The following is a 22,483-nucleotide window of genomic DNA, read 5'->3' as shown; positions in this document are numbered from 1 at the left end:
CCTTCAACCAACTTCTTCCTCCTTCCTTCTCCCTCCTCACGGGGAGAACGTGGGTGAACTTCTCTTCGGAGCAGCACCTCGCTGCAGAAGTCGTAGCAAAAAAGCACCATCAAAGTTTACATATGTGGAAAACCAGTATACATTCTTCATTTTTATTTGTGTGACAGCCCTAAACTAGATGCACTGAACCTCGTACCGTGCACTCCATGAATATAACAACTTAGTGATAAGAGGACAGCTTTTTCATTATAACAAAACACAGGATGCAGTGAGTAAAAGAAAACTATAAATAACCCTATGAGTTCCCACCAAGTTGAACTAAGCTTTATAGATGAAAACCTTGAGCGAGTACAACTAGTATTTTCAGTCTTGTTTATCATCTGCATTGGACAGCAATGTTTAGAAGGTTTATTTTTATAAGAGAATGAAACTGCGTGACATATATCCACAAACATCTGCAACCGGGTTGGGAGCTGAAGGTGACCGTACAGATGTATGCCACACACCATCCTCTGCCCGGACACTAACGGGCCTTTTCCCCGTTTACCTACAGCTACTGAGACGAGCCAGAGAAGGTCAAGGTAACAACACACTCCTGAGGGCAGTGCTATTTTAAAATAAAGTGAATTTCATCCAAGATTTAAATTGCACCAGTTTTCAGACGCAAATAAACAGCCTTTAAACTTGGACAGCTGGAATTATCAAATGCTTAGCCATCATTTACCACAGACTGGTGGATATGGAAAACCAGCTCCTGCACACATCCTTCCAACCCAGGCACAATTTGCTCAACACCATCCTCCCTGAAGCTGCGAGGACCAGAAATGAATGGCAGCTTAAAGCAAAAATCTAATAAATGCACATAAACTGCCTTCTGCCTTTTTTTTTTTCCCCTCCAGCTTATGTAAATGAATCATTTGAGGAATTTTGATCAGGTACCACATGAGCTCCACCTTCACTCTCCCTTTCCACTGCAATACCTACAAATCTGTGTCAAAATATCTCATAGTTTAAGTTTTTTAGGTAGGAAAAACAAAATAGGACTTTTAGAGATGGATCCTTTCCTGCCATCCACTGGACTCCTGCTACAGAAATACAAATGTAGGGGCAGCGTGCGTGCAAGCCTGTATCTCACTAGACTGAAAACTGGAAGACTGTTGTTAGCCAATGGAATTAAGTCCTTTTTGTCATTAATAACAGACGAGTATCAAAAGGTTTTCACAGTGGATGATTTATCAGTGAGAATATTAGTATGATTTATGAGTCAACGTCCTGTACAGAGGAGCCTCATTTTCCAGGCGTGCTCCCGTGACTTCGTAACAGCCTGCATCTCGGTGGCACCGTGCTCCTCCGAAGGGCCGAGGTCCCCTAAATCACACGTCGACTCCACTGAACAACAGAGATGTGCCGCTCAAATTGCTTTTCTAGGCTTGATATGCCATGGATACAAAACAGCAGCAAGTTTTCTCTCCTAAATGAGGTGCCGTGAACCCAAAAGGCAGCATTAGCTTGATGACTTGCATATAAGGATCTTAACCTCTTACGCCTTCCACCGTAATTCAGTTTAACAACCTTGCTGCAGCCAACATTTTCAGTACTAAAACATACCTCCCGTTTGATTAAATACAGATTTTATTTAAATCTGCCTTACCAGTCTTTCACATTACAGTAAATAATTCAAAATTATTTTCTATGTTCTACTGCTCCTAAACCCCCTAAAAATTCCATTGTAGTTTGGTCTGAGATCCTAGACTCCAATTCATATCCATAACGGGGAATGGACAAATGAAAAAATACAGAGAAAACTCAAGGATCGACAAGGTTAAGAAAAATCCATGGCAAAGTTCTTCCATGCTTCATGTTAGAATCATAGAATGTGTTGGGCTGGAAGGGACCTCTGAAGGCCATCTAGTCCAGCCCCCTGCAGTGAGCAGGGACATCTGTAACTAGATCAGGTCGCTCAGGGCCTCATCCAGCCTGGCCTTGAATGTCTCCAGGGATGGGGCCTCCACCCCCTCTCTGGGCAACCTGGGCCAGTGTCTCACCACCCTCAGTGTAAAGAGCTTCTTCCTAATGTCTGATCTAAACCTGCCCTGCTCTAGTTTAAACCATTGCCCCTCGTCCTATCCCTATGTTCTCCCACGAGATTTGTATTTTCCAGCAGACAAGTCAAGAGACCAAGCCTCATGGCATTTCCCATGCTTCAGCACTAAGTCCCAAATCACTGTTACTGAACTGAAGGGGAGAAAGAACACAAAACACCTTCATGACCATTGCTTTCCAACTTCTCCTGTCCTTTCCTCAAAGATCTCACAGCGTGCATGTACAGCATTAAACCCCTAGAGACCACAGACTCCCAGTACTGCCTGCAGATGTGTCCGCACCCACCACAAGCATTCAGCCCTCAGGACACCAGAAACTGTCTTAAAAAAAGTTCTGTCTGAAGGCTGTGGTCAAAGAGACCACCTTTTCACACGTTTTCCCTTTGGTGTTATGGAGCACATGAATCCTTCCCATCAGGAAGGAGCCGGAGCCCTATCGCTGATGGATCTCCCTCCACAGGTTTTTCTATTTCCTTCACTCTGCTTTAGCAGCAATATAACCCTACCATGCCATATCAAAACATTAATGGTAATCCCCTCTGCCACCACCTGCATCTGATTTAATAGGGTATTTCCATTAGGCTATAGCATGTTGCTGAACTTTAAATGGAAGTCCTCGTGATTTTTTTTTTTTTACATTTTTACTGAGAATCCAGGCAAAAATAACATATTCAACTGCTAAACCTAAACTAACGCGTCCTCGCACATTCTGCAATTTTTTTTTTAAACCAAGAGCATCCAAGTGCACTATCAGTGAGACATCACAGTTGCCTCCAAAAAAAATGGGTCTCTTGATCCTTTCCGATTAACAGAAAGGGTTAATCACTGAGCTACCTGATAATGTAAATATAACCAACAGGATGATATTGCATTACAATTCTTTCCCCTATTTCACTTGCCATTTCTCAAACCCAGAAATGGTCATATTTCTACCATATCTAGACTAGCAACTGCTGCACTTGGAGAGCCCTGATGCGAGCCCAGCCCGCTCAAGGTACAAGTGCCAACCTGCTCAGTTATTTCCTGTTCTTCATAAATCTATCCTAAAGACGCATCACTTCAATATTCTGACACACATGCACTAGGAAACTAGCACATGAGCTATAATTCTCAAGCACCTGCCCTGATTCTATGATGCTATATAATATCCATGACTTGCCAAAAAGCAACACAAGGAATTTGTTGAGTTTGAGAGGATGATCAATAACTGCCAGGGAAGTTGCTCCTTCATCCTAATTACAGGAAAGAAATACTAGCCCTGAACTCTTTAAGTGTCCTTCTTTTGAGTATCACAGTGTTCTCAAACTTGCTTGTTATTGATTCAAGTTTTGAATTAAAATTCAATGACATCTTGAATCATTGGATTTAAATTTAAAGCAAATATTTCACAGGTACCAGGACTGGTTTGGAAATCTGCTACTTTATTTCAGCCATCTTGCTACAGTCGTTTCTCCTGATCCAGTAAGCTGACATCCTTCTCATAACAAAATCCTTACCAAATCACATCAGGGGTATTTGTCAAGGCAAAAACAATCAGGGACCATCATAAGAACTAAGAAGTTAGAGGTGTCCGTCTCCATCATTATCAGCTCCGTGGCAGCAACGTCCGCAGAACGGACAGCAGCTGAGTGTTTACAAACGCCCCGTCTATTCCGGAGTGCCAAGGTCAGTGTATCACTCCTGTAATGCAGCAGCGAGCGCTGTAATTAGGGCAACTAACGGCTGCCATTGCAACCACACCCATAACGGGGTTCTGGAAACAGGGACGTGGCTGTTCCATACTGAGACAGCTGAAGAGAAAAAAATCCAATCACTAACATCTCCTTTTACCATCATAAAGACAACTGTGTGAAATCATACCTTAGAAACACAATCCCTAACGCTGTTTGGAAAAGGTCTGAACTGCAGAAAGCTTCTGCCACCACTGCAGAGACAAATAACGGGGCTGACCACGGCCCCCGGCCGGCACGGCTGCTGGCGAGCCTACGCATGCCAGGGGTCCCCTCGTCCAGCGTTTTCATTGAATTATAGTTCTCTCAACATCTCCTTAATAGTTTAAAACTTCCTGTATTTGTTTTACTGGTTTCTGCGTGTTTATTTAAAAGGAAACAATCCATTGTACGTTAAGAATACGGGAAGATATTAATAGTAAAGGTACTGCATTTGTGCACATATACTTCAGTGCGGAGGGTAATTTTCCAACCTTCTGCACAGCCTTAGATGAGAAAGCCATTTCTTACGCTCAGGGTTTTAAAGCGGAGAAAAATTTAAGGACTGGGAAAAACACAGGATGCACGCAATCAGCATGCAATCAAAACACGAGTCTAAAAGCCTACTCCTGTTAATATCTTGATTAATCATCTATATTTTCACCTTCCAAACAAACAGTGGCTGCTACTGTTTCAAGAGAAAAAAGAATTTATGTACTACAAATAATTTCAGTGTGGGGAGGAAAGAACAGAAGTTTCACACCCAGAAATGGTTTAATGTACTGGCATAAAAATTATACAGAATGAGAAACATTTATTTCTTCTTTTTGCTTATTATGAAGTGTTTGATTTCTTTCAAAGCTAAAATACGAACTTTTCTAAAAGCTGTTCCCTTCTCTTGAAAACAAGAGGCCAAAGATTTCCAACTAAACATAATGGAGCGAACTCTAAAGCTGTAAGGGGCCCAAACAGGTCCCTACAGGTTTGGCATCTTCGCCTGGCCGGCTGAAGCTGTGAGAAAGCTGTCCTGGAGCCCAGGGCAGGGCTCCTCCTGGTCTGACAAAAGACGAGAAGGCTCCTGCTGCCTTCTGCCACCCACGCTCGCAGCTAGTCCTACCGACAGCACTCATTACTTCATGAAAACAGAATTTCTGAACAAGACACGTTTCTAGTATCATTACACTTGAACATCACACATAGCATCCTTCAAATATCTGGAAGTTTGTTAGTCCGAGGAAAGCCAAGTGCCCCCCAGTTTCTAAATTAAGGCAAAAGTTAAATTTTGAGGAAGAAAGAACAAAAAAAAAGGTGTTGCATCGTTGTTTAAATTCAAGAAGAAAGTCCTGAAACAAAACCACCACAATGATAGCTAATCAGATTTAATTCTGCCAATATAATCTGCTAACAAGCAAAACATTAAAAATACCTTTGATGTTTTAAATACAAGTCTTTTATATACTGCATCAGGTTCTTGTGATCTAGTGTTCATCACCACCCATCTGGACATAAGCCACTTCTCCCCCCTACACACCCCACAGACAGTCTATATACTGTCTGTATTTCTTTTTCCTATAGCATCCAAAAAAAACTTTCAGCTTGCCAGAATAAAGCACCATATACCAGGTCCATATATTTTTGTCCATGCTGCAACAGCAATAAACACCTCCACAGCTGAAGAACAGGACTGTAATCCAGGTGAGGCTTTTAAACAAAAGCTCCACTGAAATATACTGCATTAAACAGACACATTTTCTCTCATGCCACGTGAAGTGCTGCCAGACTGGCCCTTTCCTGGGGTAAAGCCAGCCCCAACCTTACAGAAGCCTTTTGCTGGAAGCCTGTTCTCCTTCTCGCTGGTGAACCACCGCTGCCACGGCTTGCAGCAGCTCCCAGCCTTGCTTCTGCCATCCCTGGTGTTCAGAAAAAAATACTGACTCCGCAAAACACAATTGGCCAGCCTCACCCCCACCAAGACCTTCCTATAGTGCTCATACCAGACTAGTATCCCCACGGCTTTGGAGGAAGAGTCTTTCTAAGCCCTCCTCCCTGCAGAAACATCACAGCAGGCGAGGGCCAGCAGCAGGCTTCCCAGGGAACCCACCACACTGCCCTTCAGCAACCACAACTACTGATCATAGAATCACAGAACGGGTTGGGTGGGAAGGGACCCTAAAGCTCATCTAGTTCCACCCCCTGCCCTGGGCAGGGACACCTCCCACCAGCCCAGGTTGCTCCAAGCCCCGGCCAACCTGGCCTTGAACCCCTCCAGGGATGGGGCAGCCACAGCTGCTCTGGGCAACCTGGGCCAGGGGCTCACCACCCTCACAGCAAACAATTTCTTCCTCACATCTCATCTCAATCTCCCCTCTTCCAGTGTAAAACCGTTCCCCCTCATCCCATGACTCCCCTCCCTGGATCCAGAGTCCCTCCCCAGCTTTCCTGGAGCCCCTTTAGGGACTGGAAGGGGCTCTAAGATCTCCCTGGAGCCTTCTCTTCTCCTGGATTCCTGTGCAAAATCATCGTATTTCCACCCTCTGGCTGGCATATTGTATTTACGCCATTAGCATGCAATTTCTTATTATAAAACAATTAAAACATTCAGTTCTCATTATGAAACACAGCAGCCTGGATCTTCTCCAGTACTGCACTATATCTCCAATGCTTCCCTAAGTAAATCTAACCCTGGTTAAGGCAAACCTGTAACTTCAGAGGGTGTGAATATTTCCTTTCCAAACCCACCCCAGCCAAGAAATGTCAGACAGTGTACGCAAATCCAGGGTTAGACTGGGGTGATACAACAATTTCTTCACCTTCCAAAGAACTAATCCCATAATTCTGTACCTTCACAGTTTTTAAATTGTGTATTTTGAACATATACAAATACACAGTGGTGCAGCAGCCACTAAAAATCAGTCCCCATCTTCGCTTATCAAAAGGTCCGCTTCACAGAAGCCCCTGAGAAACCAGAGGGACACACGTTCGTGTACGGAGAGCAACATTTACTTTCCACGGCATTTTAAAAGTATTCGACAAGAGCAAATGCATAATTCTTTATTAAACAAAGACAACAAAAGCAAGTTTCTGTTGTCCCATCGTATTATGCTACTAATCCTCTTTGGATGGCAATCAAAAGACCCCAAAATGCCAAGCTATAAAAGTGTATTTCCAAACAGTAGTAGCCTCTGGCTCTTTGGCTTTGTCTTCAGTCTCTGGCTTTGGCAGACAGGAGTAATCCTGGTCTATCAAATGGCAAATTCCCAGCGTACTTACCAGGGATACCTCAGACTTCTTCATTTTACTTAAAGGATGGCATTTTAATTGTAATAAAACAACTTTGTTCCCCTTTAGAAGGGGCAGGTAGGTTACTACTGCATTCCAGACCGCATTCAAGAAGTGCATTTTCCTACTTCATCTATTGCCCACACGCCAAGCTTTGATTTGAGACACAAGTAGCAGCAGATACTTAAACACGAGACCTCAGTGGACCGTTTAAACAGGAATTCACATACACGATTTCCTCCAGTACCTCTCCAAAACCAAGTGAGCACATTTTGTACTTTCCCCCAGCTCTTACTTATATAAAGGGTTGTCAAGCACTGGAAGAGGCTGCCCAGGGCAGGGGTGGAGTCACCATCCCTGGAGGGATTTAAAAGCTGGGCAGACGTGGGGCTGAGGGATGTGGGTCAGAGGTAACTTGGCAGTGCTGGGGTAACGGTTGAACTAGATCTTAAAGATCTTTTCTAACCTAAACCATTCTACGATTCGATAAGAACATTCAATGCTGTGCAAGTGCAGCAGCCACTGCTGTGGCCACAATGCGGTTTAAACCATATATACGGTAGAATATTTATGTCATCATTTTATACCATTAACATGAAGCTGAGATGAATGTTTTTAAATAAGTCAAATGTTCACATGCAGCACACAAATAAAATACCGTTAGAAAGTGTGGTGTTAATAAGCTATACAAATTAGTGGTTGTGGAGGGTCAGATCAAGGTTGCAGGATTGGGTCCTGCCATCCCTGGGATGCACCTCGGTACCCAGGAACAAAAGGAAGTGAAACAGCCTGACAAGCTCAGAGACACCCACTTACTTTAGGATATCTCATTTGAAACAGTGGGCTGCCTAGAGATAAGGTAATTAATTGGAGCAGAACTGGACAAGAAAGGAAGTGCCCAGAACAGGAAAAAAAAAAGAGACAGGACAGGGATAGATATTTCTGTAATAATCAAACTATACCACCAATAGGAAAGACAGACGTCATAACTGTCTGCATTCCTTGCTGTTAGGAAGGAAACGTGCAAATCCCAGCAGCACTCATGCTGGAAGCCACATTGCTTGACATACCTACCATGGGATGTGGAAGCACATTGTCATTCTTACATTAGCGATGACCCACAAATGGATTAAGCGCCCCTTTATTTTTAGGCTGGAAATCATATGCCAGAAGATTCAGTTAGAAGCACTACAAAGCTGTGTTAGACTTTGTGCAGTTCACTGCTTTAACACGTAATCACACATAATAAAACACTAATCATCCTTAGGGAATTTGTCACCAAACAATTAAAGAAACAAATACCATGCTAAAGAATCAAAGGTGAAGAACGTGGTCTCTAAGAATTAGAGAGTCCCCAAAATTAGTGTCTAGTTGTTCCTGGTTTGAGTTTTAACAAGTCTCACACAAAGGAAAACAAGACACCACAGCTGTCTGGATTTTCCAGAAGTGTTCATCACTTCAAAAAATAAACTCAAGATATCAGTCAACATTTTAGGACCTACTCCTTAGTTACCACTGAAGAGCTTATTATCCCTGAAGTGCTTGCTGGAAAAGCATGTATATACTTTTTAATAAGAGAAGTTTATACTTTGAGGCACTGAGAAATACAAAATTTCACTGCCAACCTCACCAGCTGATGTATATGCATGCTATAGCAAGGCCGAAGTGCACTGCTGTTACAGGGTTCAGCTCTGTATGTAAATATACGGCAACTACTCTTCTACAAGGAAAAGAGATGAAAGTTTAATCAAATGAGACACATAGCAGGTTCAGGGGAACTGAAAAGGGGTCTAAAAATGAAAAAACCTAGCAGAAGAATGACTTCAATATTAGGTAACGTTTCAAATTTTTATCACCCAAATCCACAAAATTCTTGATCTGCTCCTTCTTGCATTCTCTGCAGAGCTGAAGTCGGGACCAGCTAAATAAAAGATAATGCAACTAGGCATAACACAATAAAAGATATTACTTTCACAATGCATTATTGCTGCCAATTATAAGAATCACTTCAACTTAATTTCAAAGGCACAATCACCCTCAACTGTAACAGTCTCTTTTTTAAATTTCAAACAGTATTACATTAAGGCAATAACTCACCTTCCAGCTATAATATCAGTCTCCCTTATTGCAAAAATACATTTCATAAATACTTCTCATCGACAAGTCAAGCTAATTCAGGTTAATTTTATTGTATTTTGGTGCTATCTCACATTTGTGTGCAATTACCTTTATCATTTTATTGCCGTGCCAGAAAGTAATCAGAACAATTATTTGAAAAAGGAGGTGTATAAATTCTAAATCACACTTGCTGGCATTTTTGATAAAATAGCAGCTTTATCTCAGAAAGTGGCAGGGACATCGGATAAATCATGCATCAGTCAAGTGTAGCTGACCCCCAAGTGCATTGCACAATATCAGGAGTGCTTCAAAAGAAACTTTCCCATATAATCCATCATTCTTTATAATACCAAAATAGCTATACCTGAAGAGTAGGAGCTAGAGAATAATAACAAAATAAATCTAAGCAATATGAACAAAACCATTAATAGTGCTCCTTTTTAAGCTGAAGGAGAGTCAGGAATCTGAATTGCCTTCACGGAGAGAATTTCATTGAAATGTTTAAAATGAGTAGAACAGCTTTAAGCAAATGAAGCAGCAAACTGTGTATTAAGAATTCACTAAAAATACAAATACATCTACAGGAAAATAAATACACACCAAAGACAGGTGTCAAAAACTCATACAAAATACAAGATTATAGTCTTGGCACGCACATCTGAATTTTCCTATCGTTATCGATCTCAGTTTGGTTCAGGACAAGCATTTCACTGCATTAACATACAGCAAAGCATTACAGTTTGTACAACAACCTCTTTGCTAAGTTTAAATTTAATAAGTACAAGAAATACAGAGAGGAACGGAATTACCTTTAGAATTAAATTCCTCGTGAAACAGAAAAATTGCCACATCGTCCTATGAACAGCACAAACCTCGAAGCCCCCCAACCACAGCCCCATTCCTGACATATGCTCAGCCTCTTCCACACAAACCCAACACACATCTTTGGTCACCGCCACACAACTGCGGGATCAGGGATCAAGTGGGAGACAAATACGATGACTGTGGAAAATCCTCACATCTGGCTGCTTTCAGCACCCATTTCTCAGCAACCTGCTGAAAAACTGTTCAGCACGTTATGTCAGCGATAATGGATTTCTGCAAAAACGATGAGCACAACCAATGTTGTGCTCACATTGACATGATGGGCACAACCGATGGGTGGTTGTGCTCAAAGTAAAACTGTAAACTAATCACACATTATAAATATTATAATTCTAAAGAAACAGAAGCTCCATAACACCCATATTTCATATTCAGGCAGAATGGGGGAGCAGTAGGAGATGGCAGAGGAGCCTGGGCTGCGTCTGCTCAGAGCCCCGTGCCCCACAGCAGATGGGGCAGTCACAGGTTGCGTCTTTTACCTTAAACCTGCCCTTCCACATACCAAATGGGGAAAACTCCCCTAACAGCTAATGCTGCACCTTTCAACTAGAAGCGAGAGTGGGAGAAGTGAAAAGGTTAGATAATAAATTAGTAGTTTCCTGTCACTTGCCAGCTACACCACACCTAGCTTCAAATGAGAGGGAACAGTCATCCTCCCTACCATGCCCAGTTGTGCAGAAGATAATCAGATACTTCTCTGACATTATTCCAGGTACCTGCTAAAAGATGTTTGCAAGTGGAAAGTACAGAAATATAACTAAACAGATGATTGTTTAATAGAAAAAAGTGAAGGAAGAATTTATTTTCCTGAATGTCTTCCTCTACCACTCCATTTCAAAAAATAAATTTCTTTCATGGAAAAGAAAATCTTCTACAGAGGGGTGGACACAGAATATGCCAAAATATTACTTTTCTAAGGCACATTACATTAAGCAAATTAAAACCACAAGAGATGCCACTATTAAGACATTTTAAACAGTGATGGAAGTTGCCAGCAGGAATAGTTAGACATGCAAGTTTGATTGTACTAGAAATATTTTCCTAGAGGAGCATTACTCATGTTACAAAAACAGTTATTCCACAGAAAAAAATGTATTCATATCTTTAAAGTTCATTTTAATTATTTAAAAAATATGGTTATTGACTAAAAACATGTTAGTGCCTTTCAGTAAGGTAAATTGTTCTGAATTTCTTGATAAACAGGTTTTGTTTCTTCTTTTACTATAAAGTTACTGCCCTACACTTATTTCATTGAAGCACGAAGCCTCAAAATTAAGCCTGTTTGGTTTCCAATAAATGAGGTATTTATTAGGAAATGGAAGCAGCTAACTTGTAACAGAAAATACAGCATTGTCCTGTTAGTTTATGCTCTGTGGAAGATGGATACGTGATGGGGAAAGGTCCACTGATGCCTGTTACCAACCATGACAGAGCTACAGAGATTTACAATGCAGCATCAATCTTGTCAACTGGATTCTTAATACTGACTGCTGGACACTGGGGAAAAAACAAACTATGTTACGTGAACTCTTTTGTAATGCTGGACTTTTCAATGTACACCTAAATGCAAGGGTATTTCACGAGAAACTTACTTTTGGAACAAGCCTTGATGCCATGGTGGATGAAAGGTCTCCACCTGTAAGGAAAACAATTCCCAGTTAGATTGAGATTTAATTTGAATTCCACGGGAAGAACTGTATGCCAGTAGCGTCATTTCTCTTAACTAATTCTGTATCTTTTCTTTAAATGAGCTCTGAGTTTCAGTATACATAATTTCAAAAAGGAGTTTGATTTCCTTTTTTTTTTCCTCAAGCGACCAGAAATTTTAATGTTCATTAGGTCATCTACCACTTGTTATGAGTCAAACAAAAGATCAACAGACAGCACAATGAAGAATTCTTCCATAACAAGCACTACACAACTCTGATATTTTGAATAAGAATGTCTTAAAAGATACAGTATTAATTTAAGAAATATTCGTACAGGCAATAATGCACTTCTGAGTTACTTCGTAAAATAAACAGCCTTTTGTGATTTAGGAAATAACACATTTTAAGGCATGAAAGCAAGTGCCCTTCTTAGTTATATTCTGGGTTTGAAAGTACAAATTGCAAAACACTAAGAAACATTAACTTCAATTGTTGTAATTCTAGCCTTAAATAATATGATTATTTATGTCATTAACAAAAAATACAACAGGTTCCTCTCTGCTCTCCCCTTTGGAGTAAAGGATGATTGCTATTTCCTTGGCATTTACTTAGTTTCCCCCCCTTTATTTTCTTTTCAGTGCTATTTAGCTAAGATCACTGCACCTTTGCGAAGATGTGCTACAAAACATTACATTTTCAAAAATCAGGGAGACTCTCTGCCAAAGCTCAGCCTCCGAGTCCTGACTCACAATGGAAATCTTGCGATTTCCTGAAATCGAGGAATTCACTGCTCCACAGGAGAAGATAACTATCTGCTTAAGAAATGACAAACCTCTTAAAAGAAATTATATGAATACCTGAGGCTTTCCAGGTCCTCTCAAACAAATCAAGCCTTGAAGTCCAAGGCAGTGGCAGAACTCACAGCCACTTCCAAACTACTTACAAGAAAACAGTAATATTTGATCTTAATGTTACACCTCAATTATTTTAAGAGTTTAAATTAAAATCCTGAATAATCAGTATTTTAAATATTCTAGCAATCATACCCTTGCAAGGTAGGCATTGCAAAGATCACTCATTCCATCTGCAAACGTGACTAAGTCAGGCAGATGAGCTATCTAATAATATTACTTAAAATACCTGTGACAGAGCTAAAAATAAAATAGGAATTTATTTCATTGTCAGTTCAGAGCTTTGACTTTCAAGGCGCATAGCAACACTCAGCTTTTTCAGATTTTTCTGAGGGGTAAAGCTGAATATTTGCCTTGAAAAGCAGACTTATCTAGAAGCTTGCTTCAAACCTGCGCCAAAGGCCAAAGAGAAGAGTGGTGTGTAAGTGCCCCGAATTAAGCCCACGTTACATAGAGATACCCAGGAGTAAGTGTCTGGCCTCTGCCTTCACCACGCGTCCCCAAGAGGCCAAGTTGCAGAGCAGCTGCTGAGATGGCTGGGGACAACGTGTTGAGACTGTCGGGGATGGCCGTGAAGGAGCTCAGCAGACACCTCTGAAACAAATCTGGTCAGGAAACATCCCTTTTCATAACAAAGTTTTGTTTTATATTTACTTGCAACACAGGCTCTCTCCCTGTTTATGAAAGAAACCATGCCAAATGCCAAAATCAAGTTAAATTTCAAGTTGTTGTTTTAAACAGCATCTAATTTGTGGTGACGACAGCCCTTTAATCGCTAGCCAGGTTCCACACAATATATTAATGTGTACCTAAAAATCTCTGCAGTACCCCCATAAGGATACTTTTGCTCACATACTTTTAAGTGTAATCCACCCAGAGCTCAAGAGTAAATCCAGATCAGTCACCAAAAATTTCTTCCATAGTTTTAGGCAATTCTCCTTGACACTTCCTCAATGCAACAGTCTCCAGTGAGACTTTATTCCATGAGTAAAGATATCCAACTTCTCCTCCAGCACAGGAAAACTTTACACGCATCTGTGTTTGCTAAAGTCTTCACCAATGGTATTTTTGACCTGCTGAACCAGGGAATACAAACTGACTTTGAGTGTAAGCACGTAGAGCTCCCAAGGGATGCCATACCTGGTGGCAAAGCTAAGCCCAGCTTCAAGGAGATTGGACTTCGACAGGAACAGGAAATGGGTTCCAGGTTTAAGAGAAAGGATTCTTACGAAAGGACTAGCTACCACCTCACAAGACCAACCTTGCTGAAGCTGGGAGCCGAGAAGGACAAATTAACCAAAAGGCTGCACAGTGCCTAAGGAGGGTCGGAGACAGATTCATGTTCATGACCTACTTCTGCCGCAGGCTGAGCTCAAGCATCTGCTGGTCCAGAATGGCTTTCCTCTGATGACAGGTAACCTGGGCAAAGCCAGTAACGCCCAAGACTAAGGTGGTTAGAAGACTACCTACAGCTAGATAGGGAAAACCATACAAGACCACTGCTATAAGTCAGAGGGCTAGCAAAGTCCAAACCATCCCTCCAAAATGCATCTCAGCCTTGCAAAGACTGTCTTGTTGAAAGAGGCCAATATATGCACTACTAACTTCTTTTCACATTGAGCTAACAGGTTCCCCTAAGGCTGATTTTGAAGGTAAGAACCCAATACCTCTTCTGAATGGCACAGGAATTGCCACTGAGCAAATTCAATCACGATACCTCATTCTGGATCACCTTCCAGAAACTGAGACACCACAATCACTGAGCTCACCTTAAAAGACTGAAACCTTATTGACAATAACCCCTTCACCAAAATGGACAACTTCCTCCTGCTTTTGCAGAGAGTAGGATAATCAGAAAAGAGGAAAAAAAATAAGACTAATTTGCCCCTGTCCTCACTAGCTCAGAGCTGCCTGACTCAGACCAATGAAGTCCATCTCCTTTGAGCTCCTGCCTCACACCTGAGCTGCGGGATCACAGCTCCTGCCTCAGCTCCCCTTGGCCTTTCAATCAATACATGCCCAAGTTCCCCAGAACTTCTGTTCCCACCCAAGACCTGTGCTGAGGCTGAAGCTACACTGACGAGTAGCCAGGCAGCGGGCTACTCCTGACACACTGGGAAGATACAGAAATGCCCTCAGGTGCTGAATAGGAGCCCAAGCACAGGAGGAGATGAGATGGTACAGGAACCTAATATATCACAGACCCACCCTGTGAGCATTCGAAACCTTTGAATATGTCAATAGACCAAAAATCTAATGAAAAGTCAGAGGTTACATCAAAAATCAGATCCACGAAAAATCTCAGCTGTATTTTGTTGATGGTCTAGAACAGAAGTCCTTGGGTTTTAAGATACTCTCCTGTTTACTTTCACAGGACAGGAGCCTGAAAAGTACATGTGACAGCAACACTACAGTAAGAACTCTTAGATTCATTAAAAAGTATTTTTCTCAGTTCATCAACTTTTAAACACTAAAGGAAGATTCTCCTTGAAAGACAAGTCCTCAGGATCCGCAGAACATAATAGTCTCTGGTTTCAGCACTAAAATTTAAAAACAGCTATTATATCAAGTCAGTATATGAATAAAATTCCATATGAAAACATTTAAAGTACATTAGATTTTTGGTCAAGATGAAAGACTGAAAAAAACTCAAGCAATCTATTCTAATTGGGTTCCCATGGTAACTGTACAATTGGGTTTTTCAGTATAACATCCCAAAGGCCCTATGCACACTTGTAAAATATACTTCAAACAGCCTGAATTGTTTTTACATTACAGCACTCCCAGGAAGATCAATTACTATACATCCCCACCCTAACTATTAGTGGCAGGGGATGTTAACACTATTGGCCATATTAACATAAGTCATGTAAAAACCACCACATATCACCATCGTTATATAAAACTAATTACACACTTCAGATTCATCAAACATGTTCTGAGTAATAAACCAATACTAGTCTTGTCACAAGATCATGTTTACTGAATGTTAGAAATCAACCCCAAATATATGCCAAACCATATTGCTTCTCCTATTGATTTCAAGGATAAACAGAATCAATCATTAATAATTACATTATAAGATGACCCATAGGGTTAATCATATTCTTAGAAACTCTCACTATGGAATCAAATATAGCGGCACAAAAAGACAACTGAAAAGCGTTCAAATCCAGGCCATACGTATTACCAGTAACATAAAACAAGGTGCGCTCACTAACATGCGACTCATGTAACTAGCGAAAACAAAATAGTTCCATCATTCTATTTAAAAAAACCACAAGTATATATTAAAAGTTTCTCTCAGATTAAGCACTTTGCCTTGTTGGGTCTCAGTTTCACGTTCTGAAAGCACAACACTGGCTGCAGACCCAGCCTGTCCTTCCAGAGAAGCAGGGTGGGGGGGGAGAAAAAAAAACACAGCCAGTTTGAATAAAGTCAATCTCATTTCTGAATCAACTAACCAAAAATCTTGGTATTTCACAGACTGAAGTCAGCAAACAACCAGAGGTATTTGTGGTGTCAACAGGAGACTGTGCAAGGGATTTCCCTTTTCTCCCCACCCTTCCCACTATGTTAGATCTGATCATACTTCAATGGAGCAAGATGAAGGGAAAATGAAGTGGTGTGAATTGTTTCTCCAGGACACTGCCGCCAATCTAAAAATGTACCGTCAACACTGCCAGCCCGCTGCCGCCAAAGCAAGTCTGCACATTTCATCTGTATTTTTAGGTGCTGTACATTCCATCTTGTGCTTTTCATATGTGAAACAAGAAAAAAACATCTTTTAACAGGGCCTTAAGTATACTTTAGGTGTTTATTAAAAAGTTTAACTAACTAACAGACTTGCATACTTGAATATACAAACAATCAAAGATAATGTTATTGTTCACATTGTACTGACTGATCTAAAGCAGTCAGATAATTTAAATATTAGTGAATGATGATTATGCAGCAGCAACATTTACAAGACAGCAGTCATACTTGCTATCTGCTACTGCAGAGTTACCTGGAGGGAGTTAAATTTGCACTTGGAGCATGTAGATGGCATGATTCAGAAAACAAAGCAAATCTGACTTCAGTGGGCTGCGCTGCTAATATATACTACTTCACTAAAATACCAATTTCATTAATCTGATCATAATGCACCAAAAAGTGGCATTTGAGTAATAATTAAAACCTGAAAATGCAGCCATCAGGTAAGACCAAAAGCCCATCTCTTCAGCATCCCATCTTCAACAGCACATAGCTACGGAGCACTACAAAAACAAGGCCAAGCATATAGTGATTTTCACTGGCATACCACCATGCCCACCAAAAAAGTGGGATTCAAACTTTCCGAGTCAGAAGTGGGATTTTGGAATGTAAAATAAAAGCCAGTTACACAGCATCCCTGAGCTCCCTGAGCCCAAACACAGCATCCCCGGCTGCCTTTTCCAAGAGCCACAGCTCAGCTACGCGCTGGGTAGCGAACACAGTGCGATCCGAGCCAACACATGCTGCTTCTCCGGATGCCATCAGCTCCTGCTTTGAGAGGGGCAGGATTATAAAAGAATAATTCTCCCCCTTGGCCAAGCTGCTCCAGACCACAGGCCCTCTATCAGTATCACTATTTTACTACTATTTTACTTGGAAAGCAGAGGGGAAGTCAGAACGTTTGTACCGATGAACTCCCCTCTCCCTCCTTGAGATTAAAGGTGACTTGTTCAGATGTGTTTTAAATCACCCTCAGAACCTCTACTGTGTTGGGGAGAATTTCAGCTGCACATCCAAGTCCTACAAGTGTCTTGAAAAGATACCTGCAGTGATTTATACCATTTAATTCAGTACAATCTAAATCAAAATAGATAGCATGGTCCTGACAGATATCAGGACAGGGTGCTTTTGCTCTGCTGATATAAAATAGTAAATTTGAAAAAGGATTAGGAAAAAGCATCAAAACAGTGACAAATTTCCAAAGACAAGTTTTCACAATTACTCAACTTCCATAAAACTCCAAAGCCATACAAGCTTTATTGGCATTCAATCACAATTGACTTTTTAAACAATAGTGGTCTGGACCACACAAGTAGATCAATTTTAAAATTTCATTTTGTATTTCTGGAAAATACTTCAATATAGGTTTGGTCTGATTTTATACTTTGGTTGCTCCTCCAGATGTATATTTAACTTAATGCTGGCCCAAACGCACCTGTGCTGGATGATAATGTTAGCCTTACAGTAAACAAAATTTAAGACAGGATTTTTTTTCTTATGTCAAGAAGGTTTTGCTCATTATACCTTCAGATAAATTAGCACAACCAAAGCCCTTGCCAGCACAGATTTGTAGAATGGCAACCTTCACAGCTATCACTAGGGGTAAGAAACTCAAGAACTAGAAGTCTGCAGTAGGAACACCAAATCAGGCCTTTTGCTTTTTAATTATGGCATTAATGAAGAAGTTAAAAGTTTGCAAAACCAGACAAGAGACACGCTGAAACCTGTCACTACCTAAAAGATTTCAAGCCTTCTGAAATTAAAACTTTGCCCTACATTTTCCCATTAGTTACATTCTCTTCACCAGTCCAGATATCTTATGAACACTCAGTAAACTAGAGAATTGCACAATCCGTCAATAAAGTAAGCGTATTTTGAACTACTGTCCATATGACTCAATTTGTCAGTAAAAACTGCCACCAGCGCTGCGCTTGCAGAAAAATGTCCATAAATGCATTATTGCGACTGGCAGATCGATGTCCATAATAAAAACAAATAGATTTAACAAGCGCTTGCTTTTACGAGTTATGCGATTGGTGGCATGTGTATTCAGCTTCACCCAACAACTTCTGGGAAGAGGCAATACAGACTGGCTTAGGCACTTGCTGACTTCACTCAAGTTACAAACAGGAAATTATTCTAACACAGGAAACCTTTAAAAGCGTCAGACTGAATACTAATGCCTTCAGGACTTATTTAGAAGTTCCACACGTTCAGAATTTAACGTATTGTTCTGTGAAATATAAAATGAGAGACGTTAACAACTATCACAAGCAGCGAGGCTTTTTTGGCCTCACTGCCTTTGCAGAAAATAAGTTCAATTTAGGCCAGCCGCATCCCAGGCAGAATGGCTCACTAGTCTTGAGGCTGATGCTAAACACCTCAACAGATCAGGACCCACAATTTGTTCCTACAAGGCTCTTACAGCACTAACCCTAGAACGACCATCACTGCTGAAACCAACTTGTGGTCACCACGAGTGAGGATGTCACCTTTGGTATCAGAGGTGGAGGACAGGGCTCACAGGGGAATTCTGCACTAGTTAGAGCACGAGTGGGTACAGCACCCAGCATGCCGAGGTTTAATTCATGAACATCAGTTGTTCTCGCTCCTCCAAAACCGTAATTGCACAGGAAAAGAATACTACAAGAACAGTCATCCACATCTTCAACATGTTCTCCTTTGGCTTTTTGCAGTACTGTTTCTTCTACCAGTTTCCCCTGTCACCAAAGTCAGTTTAAACAGAATTTCTCCAGTGTAGCCTTTCCATCTTATCCACACTTCCCATAACAAACTTAATACTTTTTCTGCACAAGTCCTTAAATTAGCCATTCAAGGAAACCCCGATAACCTTCCCAAAGGGCATGAGCTTCTCCTTCAGGCTACTATCCCTTTAGTGATGCCATTAACTGATTCTCTACATACGTTAAGCATTAAACAGTGGTGACAAGTTAATTACAGAGTTATCAAGAGATAAAGTAGTCACGGTAACACAAGTTGCAATATAACTACAACAGTTTCCTATAGAGCTGCTGTTCAGTTGCTGGTGTAATTGGTGTAATTAACTTGTCATGGATCAGAATGCGGATAGGAATTGCTAAAGCCACCTTGCAAGCTCACATGGCTACATCTTTTTTTCCTCTGAAGCTTGAGGCTTTTAGTAGAATTGTCCAGATTTGATACTAACAAAACTTTTTACTTGGAAAAATTATGTCACAGACCAACATTCACGACAAAACAAATAAGCAACTTGGCAAATTTCACATAACTGGATGTTTTTAGACAGAAGTATTCTGCATTACACAGGTGGGATTTTTGCCCCCGAGACAATAAGCTTTACAACCACCATAGCAGTCAAACACACACTAAAGAACTTAAAAGATGAATCAGGCCAGAAAGAGGAGGGGGACCTGTTCAAGAGGGCAAAAGCTGCAACACAAAATTAAGACCTGAAGAAATAACTTGGGTTTAAAATAAGACACTCTGTGGTATCTATGACTCTTTTCCAAGGCAGCAAGCGCTAGCCTAAAAACCAGAGCCAGGTTGTCCCATGTTCACCAACCCTTCAGGTCTCGACACTAGAGGCAGATGTAAGGACACATTGACTCTGCTCACTTCTTCCTGCAGAGACCATACAGAAACCTTTGCAAATGGGTGCCCGTGCACAAGGCAGGGGAACAGAGCAGCTGGAGGAGACTTTTGGCTCACGAGACCTTCTGTGGGCTTCCACACCACAGGGCAGGGAGGCATCGTAATGCACCAGGAGATCCGCAATCATGGTTCCACTTAAGCTGCATTTCCATGAAAGCAAGGGAGACCAAAGGCCACGGAGGCAGTTCAGGGAGGAAAACTCCTACACTGCCAGTTTTGGTCCCCCAGGCATTAGGGAGACAGGCAGGGCTTAGAGGCCAAAACCTCCATCAGGTTCACAAGGGAACCCTGTCATCCAAACAGACCCCTCCAGAAGATAACCCTCGTCTTCTGTGCAGGGGGAGCACAAGCCTGGACTCAAGAGTTACGCTGTGACAGTCATTTCTAAAGTCAATGTTACGGCCCAGTTTATAATGGAAGGCTTTCCTATTTGAAACACTGTAGAGACCGCATCTTATCATTTAATAAGAGCTCCATTTCAGAAAAATAAGATACAACTCAGTAACAGGTTTATTTGGGAGTTGGGGGCAAAAAAATAAACCATCTTTTACATTTACTGTGTTTTAAAAACTGTGTGCAGTTACAATATCATACTTATTTTACAAACAGTTGCAGAGCTTAGCTTTTACATCAACAGCAAAAGGACCTTTTTATGTTGATATCAATTTGACATGCATTGTTTTAGCACAGTTTCATGCTAATCTGATCTGACCACAAGCTGCTGCCAGAAGGCAGGGTGCTGCCATCCATTCGCCCCTTGCAGTGCGATGCAAGCCGACAGATTTTTAGGAGTGCCTGGGCTCTCAGAGCAGCCACAGAACTGCTTCCCCCGGGCAAGGGAAAGGCTTGGCAGAGCTGGCTTGGGCAGGAGCAGCACCCACGCCAGCTCACAACGAGCCTGGGTTAAGCTTTACAACCAGCACTTCCCTGGGGGAATGGCTGCCAACCAACACATGTGCCTACTGCCCGCTCTGGCGGCAAAGGCCCTGGCACCAAAATAGGGATATTTCCTCTCCTAAGGCCTGCGAGTGTCACTGAATATGGATAATGGGCAGCAAACAGGCCCACATCACTTGTTAGGCTGTTAAGATTAGTCATAGAATAGGTCTGGGTTGGAAAGGACCTTCAAGCCCACCCAGTGCCACCCCCTGCCCTGGGCAGGGACACCTCCCACCAGCCCAGGTTGCTCCAAGCCCCGTCCAACCTGGCCTTGAACCCCTCCAGGGATGGGGCAGCCACAGCTGCTCTGGGCAACCTGGGCCAGGGGCTCACTGCCCTCACAGCAAACAATTTCTGCCTCAGATCTCATCTCAGTCTCCCCTCTTTCAGTATAAAACCGTTCCCCCTCATCCTATGGCTCCCCTCCCTGCTCCAGAGTCCCTCCCCAGCTTTCCTGGAGCCCCTTTAGGGCCTGGAAGGGGCTGGAAGGTCTCCCCGGAGCCTTCTCTTCCCCAGGCTGGACAAGTAAAACCCCAGCGCAGAGACAAGCGTGAGGGGTCTGTGACCGCTCACCGCTGCCCCAGCTGCTCCGGGGGACGCAGGAGGCCCCAGGGGCAGCCCTGGCACCAGCGGCTCCCGCCGGCCCCAGCCCGCCACACGGCCCGCAGCCATCTTGCCCCCCCTCACGTCCCCGCCATGAGGCGCCCGCGCTGCCCGGGCCAGGCCGGCGGAGGCCGCCCCGAGCCCGTCCCGCCGGGCCCCGGAGCCCCGCGGCTCCCCGGCCTGCCCGCGCACCTGCCCGCCAGGAGAAGGAGGGAGAGCGGCGGGAAGAAACCACCACAGCGCTCCGCGGCACCCGCAAACAGCGCGGCGGCACGGAGGGGGCCGGGCCTGTGGCGCCGCCGGGGCGGAGCCGCCCGCCCGGGCCTGTAGCCCGGAAACGGGAGCGAGCTTCGGCTCCAGCCCCGGTGCGGCCTGCTGGTCTCGGGCCTCGCCTAGGGCCGCTTACCTCGTTCCGCTCTATGCTGGGCCCTAGGGGGCTCGTCTGCCCCCTCGCCCTGCTTATGTGGCCGGGGCGACAGGTGCTGACCGCCCCGGGTGATGCGGCCCACCTGAAAGCCGGGGCGGTGGCTGCAAGTCACACAGGTGGTCAGAAATGGGGATTTCTGGCAAAGTCCGTCCCAAAACGGGCGGTGAGGCAGGAGGAGCCGGAGCTGCAGGGTGCTGAGCCCTTGGGGCCGTGGGACACCTCAGCCCTGCTTTTAGGTGCTGGAATGTGCGTGGCTGCTGAGCAAAACCCATCTTGTCTAGGAAGCAAAATGCAGGCCTTATCACTGAAATGCGGTTTTTAAAATTTATCTAGGCACGTCCTTTGTCCTGCTCCCACTTCAGGGCAGGATGATGAAGGGCAATAAGCAAATGCTGTCAGCATCCAGAAATCGGCCTTTTTCAGTCATTTTCGAAGGGGTAAGGGTGGGGACAGT

At 42.9% G+C, this 22,483-nt stretch overlaps 1 protein-coding gene across 3 annotated transcripts in view; it reads right to left on the bottom strand.

Annotated features, from left to right (window-relative positions):
- MGMT (O-6-methylguanine-DNA methyltransferase) overlaps positions 1 to 22,181 on the bottom strand; it is a 175,640-nt gene extending 153,459 nt beyond the window's left edge. For 2 of the 3 annotated variants that reach the window (XR_012587394.1, XM_074589936.1), the window contains exons 1-2: positions 21,795 to 21,922; positions 11,686 to 11,729 (exon numbers count right to left, since the gene is read on the bottom strand). Coding sequence is in view for 2 of the 3 variants with exons in the window: in XM_074589936.1 (XP_074446037.1) it covers positions 11,686 to 11,709 (24 nt within the window). In the remaining variant the exon portion in view is untranslated. Of the gene's footprint in view, positions 1 to 11,685; positions 11,730 to 21,794; positions 21,923 to 22,008 lie in introns of those variants that run through there. The other variant, XM_074589937.1, reaches the window with a different exon arrangement.
- Positions 22,182 to 22,483: the final 302 nt, after the last annotated feature.

This window comes from Larus michahellis, chromosome 6 (genome assembly GCF_964199755.1).
Source record: "Larus michahellis chromosome 6, bLarMic1.1, whole genome shotgun sequence".
In the NCBI taxonomy this organism is placed as follows: domain Eukaryota; kingdom Metazoa; phylum Chordata; class Aves; order Charadriiformes; family Laridae; genus Larus; species Larus michahellis.
This window is presented reverse-complemented; position numbering and strand designations above follow the sequence as displayed.